Here is a 6,611-nt window from a genome sequence, read left to right on the forward strand (position 1 = left end):
CCAGATGACACTGGCTCCCAGCCATAGAAGCACATGCCCCTGCAGCCAATGTATGCCAGCGATGTTTATATGAACAAGAAAATCAAATGAAAATAGAGCAAAAGCTCTGTTATCCGGCAGCCATGGGGAATGGCGGGTGCTGAATAACCAAATAGGCTGTTACTGGAGAGGCGTCTTTGCTTGGTAGGGTCACCACCCCTCCCGCCACATCCAGTGCACCAGACTTCCACTCCCTGGTGTCAGTGTGCCGGGGACAGGGAGGGAGGCCCCACATAGACTGCTTTGTCCCAGGCCATGGCCTGAAGTCGAAGTCGACCAGCATGCCAGTTAATAAAGTGCCGGATAACACAGCTTTTACTGTATTTTACCCTATTTCTTAGGCAAGGCAAGCAAACTACAAAAAAAAATTTTCATAATCTAGTTGTCATTTATCATTAATTAATGTTCACTACAAAATAAACTGAAATCTCCCTCTTCATATTTCTAATTCTCAAATCTTCCTAATATAAAATTTTCCCCCAATTCTTAATCTCAATTTACCTCTCTGTGACCGTGCAAAACACTTAGCCAACTTAAGTAAAGTTCACCTTCACAGCTTCCTAGTTGCAAATTTTGTGCATGAATATTTTCTTAATTAGATCAATAATGCAAATGCAGTTTTTCTGTAAATTATACTTTTTTCCCCTCAGCAACTAGGTGTTTTTGATCTACACTTTCTTTAATGTAAGGAAACTTTGCAAAGACAAGGGAAATGTAACACTATCTAAAAAGGGCATATTTCATAAATGAGGCAAATATTACTAATTTTTGGTACTATTACAACTTCATCATTAAGATAAACTAGAATATCCCAGACTAGACTCTGTTAACATCAGCAAGAGAGGGCCTCTCACAAGCACAAAACTTGCCTTTTCTTTTAAACAATTTAGAAAGCATCATTCCATATTAGTTTTCATTTTTAAATAACTTACCTTTTTATGATTGCTGAACCAAATCAACAGTTTAGCTGATTTAGTACAACAGCAGACATTTGCTCTCCCAGGAGAAACTGTTCTGGGCTGATTTAACCCTGGTTGTTCCCAGGTCATTTTTCTTCTGAAGCGGCCAATTTTATTTTGAGAGGTGAAGCCAAAACATCTGGATTTTTGTGAGCATTGCCAAATTTTGCAATTTCCATAAAATTGCGATTTATTTCATAGATTTCATAGACATTACGGCTGGAATGGACCTTGGGAGATCGAGTCCAGCCCCCCACCCAAAGGGCAGGAAGTTAGCTGGGGTCATAGGATCCCAGCAAGATAAGCATCCAATTTACTCTTGAAGGCGTTCAATGTAGGTACTTGAACCACCTCCGATGGCAGGCTATTCCAGACCTTGGGGGTGTGGACAGTAAAGACATTCTTCCTTATGTCCAGCCTGAAACGGTCTTGTAGTAGTTTATGACCGTTCCACCTCGTCATCCATCGGGGTGCTCTGGTGAACAAACGTTCCCCAGATGCTGGTGGTCACCCCGATAAACTTATAGGTGGTTATCAGATCATCCCTGAGCCTGCGCTTTTCCAGGCTAAAGAGCCCCATAGCTCTCAGCCTGTCATCATAAGATCTGTTGTCCTGACCTCTGATCATGCGCATGGCTCTTCTCTGAACTCTCTCAAGCTTCTCCACATCCTTTTTGAATTGTGGAGCCCAAAACTGGATGCAGTACTCCAGCTGCGGCCTCACCAAGGCCGAGTACAAGGGGAGAATGACGTCCCGGGATTTGCTTGAGAAGCATCTATGAATGTAAGCCAGAGTTTTGGTTGCTTTAGTAGCCTGAGCATTGCACCGCTGGCTCATGTTCATCTTGTGGTCAATGATGATCCCCAAGTCTCCTTCTTCCATAGTGCTAGCCAGCATAGCACTGCCAAGTCTATAAGGATGCGGCAGGTTTTTCTTCCCAAGGTGGAGAACCTTGCATTTTTTTGGTGTCTTCTGGTGTAATTCTTTAATAGTTTGCACACTAAAATATTTCCATAAAATCTTAGGTGTGATTCATTAAACTAACAAACTAAACCTGAATTAATTTAACATGTATGCTGGCTGTCCTAACATGGAAAACAATGAACTTAAACAAAAATGTACCTAAACTTGGTACCTAAAAAAATGTACCTAAACTTTTTTGTGACACAAAATTATCTAACAGTTCACTGAAGACATCAGAATAAATCATTCTGTGATGCTGCTAATGCAATGAATTGCAACTGGACTCCTGATTGATGTCACAGAAAAATGCATTCTGAAACATCTTCAATCATCTAGAAAGTGTTGAGAAGAGTTCAGGGGGTCAGAAGATGACTTTTTCTTTAAAAAAATAAAATAAAATACTTTTGCACTGAATAAATCATCTCTGTGTTGCATGTGCTCGCTCTCTCTCATATACACATACACTAACTGACTGTGACATTAACAAAAATCATTAGGCCAGTGCGAATAGGGAAGTATTAAATTCAGATTTGGCCAATTCAGAGAACAATGGTTCAGTTTGGAGATTCGGATCACTGTCCCGAATCGATTCAGCTGAATCAGCTTCGGAACATTCAGCGAGATTTGGTGATTCACCATAGAGTATGATAAAGTTTCAGCGAGATTTGATAAAGAGGATTCAGTGAGATTTGGTGATTTGCCATAGAGTATAATAAACCTATAACTTTGTCATTTGTTGGCAGATTTGGATGAAAACAGCAGAGATGGTAGCCTGTAGCAGGGGGCCTTCCCAGTACTGGTTAGATCTCTGTCCACTCACCTGTTTCTGGGCTAGTTGCCCACCCCTCTTTTGCTCAGGCAGAAACAGCTTACAGGAAGGTCAGAAAGGCTGCAGACAGAGACTTATATGCTGTCCCTTCCCCAGATCAATGTGATTGGAAGGGGACTCAGGGAAAGATCAGAGTCACTGGCCAACTACAGATGTCAGTCTTTCTCTCCCTGCTCCCCCTCCCTCTTCTCGGTTTCTGTTCCCCTGAAAGACTGCCTTCTGAATCTCCGAATCTTTTTCCAAATCTATTCAGAGGCTCCGAATTGATTCAGAGGTTTCTTTTTAGTCTCCTGATTCGATTCGGTTTAAGCAATTCAGCCTCTGAATTGGGTCAAATCTTCCCCAAATCAAATCAGCGACTGAAGCTTTGCACACCTCTACAAATCATGTAATTCATTACTGCCCTGACACGGCAAATACTCTCTTGATGTTTTTCCCCATGCAACTAATCAGTCATGTAAGGCCCTTGCCACATTATTCTGAATGTGGCAAGGGCAACATTACACTTAAGAAATGACCAGGGATCCTGGTTTTCTCCAATTAAAAAAAATCCCCAACATTCAGTTAAAAAAGTAACTCCAAATCCAAATTTTTTCCATAATTAAAATGAAACACCACTTTATACATATCTGTATATTAGTGGTGTTTCATTTAAATCATGAAAAAATATGGATTTGGGGTTACTTTTTTTTTTAAAACCAAAAATTGGGGTGTTTTTTTTTTTAAATCAGAGAAAACTGGGATCCCTGGAGATGATTAACCAGGTAATCACATCTGAAGTTATGACACAGCCACACATTCAACCAACTAACAGCATGATAAAACAAGAAATAAGCAACAAAGTTTTTCCACAAAAAATGTGTAATAACTTTGTGGCTAGTTCCTATCATGCCATTAACTGCATATGTGATCTGGATTCCCAGCCATGGGCAGACGATACACCTCCAAGGCAGGGAGCCTGCAGCTGAACCAGGCCGCCAGCCATGAGAGTGCATAGTACACCTCCTCCAGCTGGGTTCTCCATCAGCTGACCCAAACCATTACCTTTATTAAACTGTATTGTAAGGCTTACAGAATGGATTTACATTCTTTGTTCTGTGAACAGCTAGTAGTGTGGCTAATTCAGTACAAATCTATTTAATAATCTGCTGCGGAGGCTCCCAGCCATGGGAGCTCGCTACTTGGTGGTACAAGGCACTAGCAATAAGGTATCATAGGATCTGACATGCAATCGCACAATCATAGTTCCTGCCCTGCTTGTGTGTGAATTGTGTGGATAGCACATCAGATCCCATTGCAACTTTATCTGTATATCTGGCAAGGGCTTCAGACACATGCATGCACACTCCCCCCAGCTGATTGGAAATTAATATTTTAAAACAAATTATGTAACTCATTGCTGCCATGGCACTGGAAGTACTCATTTGATGTTTTTCCACACACAAGTAAAATCAGTGATGTTGAATTTAATAGAAATATCATATTTTCTCACACACAACACATACCTTTTCCTAAAACTCAGCCCCCCAGAACTGACACGTGTGTTTTAAGTGAAGAAACTGTTTTCTTTGCTAGAAAAGAAGCGCACCTGGAGACACCATGCATGTCATGCAGCCGCCAAGATGGCAGAGTCCTGTTTTACCCCACTCATAGCAATAGCTATCAGCTGAGCACCATAACATCTGCCCGAAGCAGTGAGCTGCTAGTACTGTCGTGATGAGGCCTCTGATATGGAATCAACACTTTATTAATAGGAAATTATAAAAAGAACAACTTATAGTAAAGAACTAACAGTTTTTCTACTACCATCCTTGCAAAAGTCCAGGGCCTAACCTTGTGTGACAGAGTTCTCCTGAAAACAATGTTCAGAAAATGTGGCATCCCAGGAGACAGTCTGCGTGAGGCAACTGGCACCAGGAATTTCTTGGTGCCATGCTTTCTGACTACTATCTTTCCAGGAGGACTTATTCTATGTCACACAGTAATCTAAATAGTTTTCTGCATTCTGCCTTCCAAAAACAAGGTGTGTGTTCTATGGGGAAGGAGTGTTACATGCACAAAAATACGGTAATTGTGTGTTTTTGTGTTGGTAGGATTGAAGCCCAGCTGTTTATTTTAGTTAAAACATGGACCAGCATGCATCATATACTAAAAGACCTGCAATAAAAAAAATTTTTACAGCACAAATTTACATCATGTCACATTAGAGAAATAATTTTAAAACCTTTTAAATATCCCAGCAATAAACTGACTGCAATGACTGTGCAAGTATGAGGTTGTTCTTTATTTTTTATAGAAATAAAAGAAAATATTATCCTATTTCTCCATGTAACATTTAATATCTGTTTGACTCTCAGTTCTCAGTAGTTTAATGGGACTTTGATAACTGTAGCATTCATCAAGGCTATTTTTTGGAGAGTATCTCACCTGGTCTCTTCATCATCCCAAGCGATTCTCATGCCTTTCCCGCCACCACCTGCTGAGGCCTTGATCATGACAGGGTAGCCTAACAGCAGGGAAGAATTAGACAGAAGTTCAAACTTTGATCAGTTGGTAATATGAACATGACAACTGACCACATGTCCAATAATGCAGTAGACAATAACTGGTTTATTAGAAAGCTGATGATTTGGAGAAATTATTTTTTATGGTACAACTAGGCTATCAGATTTTTGATGCCATGAAAATGCTGCCTTCCCCATTTCATTTAAAGCAAAAATATTGTATGAACAGTTCCCAAATAGCAAAGAAAATGTTACATAAATGGATTTATTTGACCTCCAAAATAGCTTTCCTGAACAAACAAGCTCTGTTACTCTCCTACTGTTAAAACAAATATTTACTCTGGTAAAATTAAAAGATATATACTTTATCAGCAGCAATAGACAGTAGATGCTCATCTGCAATTTGTGAAAAGTGTCAATAGGTAATTGAGGTAAACTTTAAATACCTAGGGACATCTCAAAAGATCTATGCTGCATGCACATTAAGCAGGTGAATAAACATAATTAAATATGGATAATCATTATATGCTGAACTTGCTATAATCTTTCCAACAGAATGTAACAAAACTGTTTCCTCTAAGCTGATCAGGAACTGAAACCAAAGGAGGGGCAGAAATCTGACCACTCTTCCCATACTGAATAATAATTTATTACAGAGTAAGGTAACTTAATACTAGTGTTTGAGTCTGGTTCAAGAATTATTTTGGCCTTGTCTGCATGACAGTGTCCATGGGGAGAAATGATAAAGAGCACATCAAATAATCATACAGAGAAAGTAATTTTCCCTACTTTATAAAACAAGATCAGGGAACACTGTACAAAAGTTAAATTCAAAACTAATAAGAGAAAATACTTTCCCACATGATGTGCAATTAGACTGTGGAACTCCTTGCCTCTGAATGTAGAGGAGGCCAATATCTTCAAACAGTGATTAGATAACCATCTAGAACATCCAGGATTACCACAGTTAATGGTAATCAAAAGCCTACTGAAAGGATGTTATCCACGTGGAGACGAATGACACAGCCAGGGGCAACCCTGACCACATTATGAAGGATTTCAAGGCTCTAGGGGACAAGCTTAAGAAGATGGGGGCACAGGTGGTATTCTCATCTCTTTTTCCAGTGAGTAGGCAGGGATGGCAACATGGGACCTGCATTGGTGAGGTCAACCGGCGCTTACGCAGTTGGTGCTGCCAGGCAGGCCTTGGGTTCCTAGATAATGACCCATGCTTTCGGGCAGGGGACTTGCTGGGGTGGGATGGGCTTCACCTCTCTCCTAAAGGCAAGCATGTCTTCTCTTCCAGGTTGGCTGAT

General features: G+C 40.3%; 1 protein-coding gene across 1 annotated transcript in view; it reads right to left on the reverse strand.

Annotated features, from left to right (window-relative positions):
- PCCA (propionyl-CoA carboxylase alpha subunit) overlaps positions 1–6,611 on the reverse strand; it is a 446,742-nt gene that overhangs the window by 298,530 nt on the left and 141,601 nt on the right. The window contains exon 9 of the mRNA XM_019528487.1: positions 5,219–5,297. Within this exon, the coding sequence (XP_019384032.1) occupies positions 5,219–5,297 (79 nt within the window). The remainder of the gene's footprint in view (positions 1–5,218; positions 5,298–6,611) is intronic.

The sequence above is a fragment of the Crocodylus porosus genome, unplaced genomic scaffold, assembly GCF_001723895.1.
Source record: "Crocodylus porosus isolate Cpor-Errol unplaced genomic scaffold, CroPor_comp1, whole genome shotgun sequence".
Taxonomy (NCBI): domain Eukaryota; kingdom Metazoa; phylum Chordata; order Crocodylia; family Crocodylidae; genus Crocodylus; species Crocodylus porosus.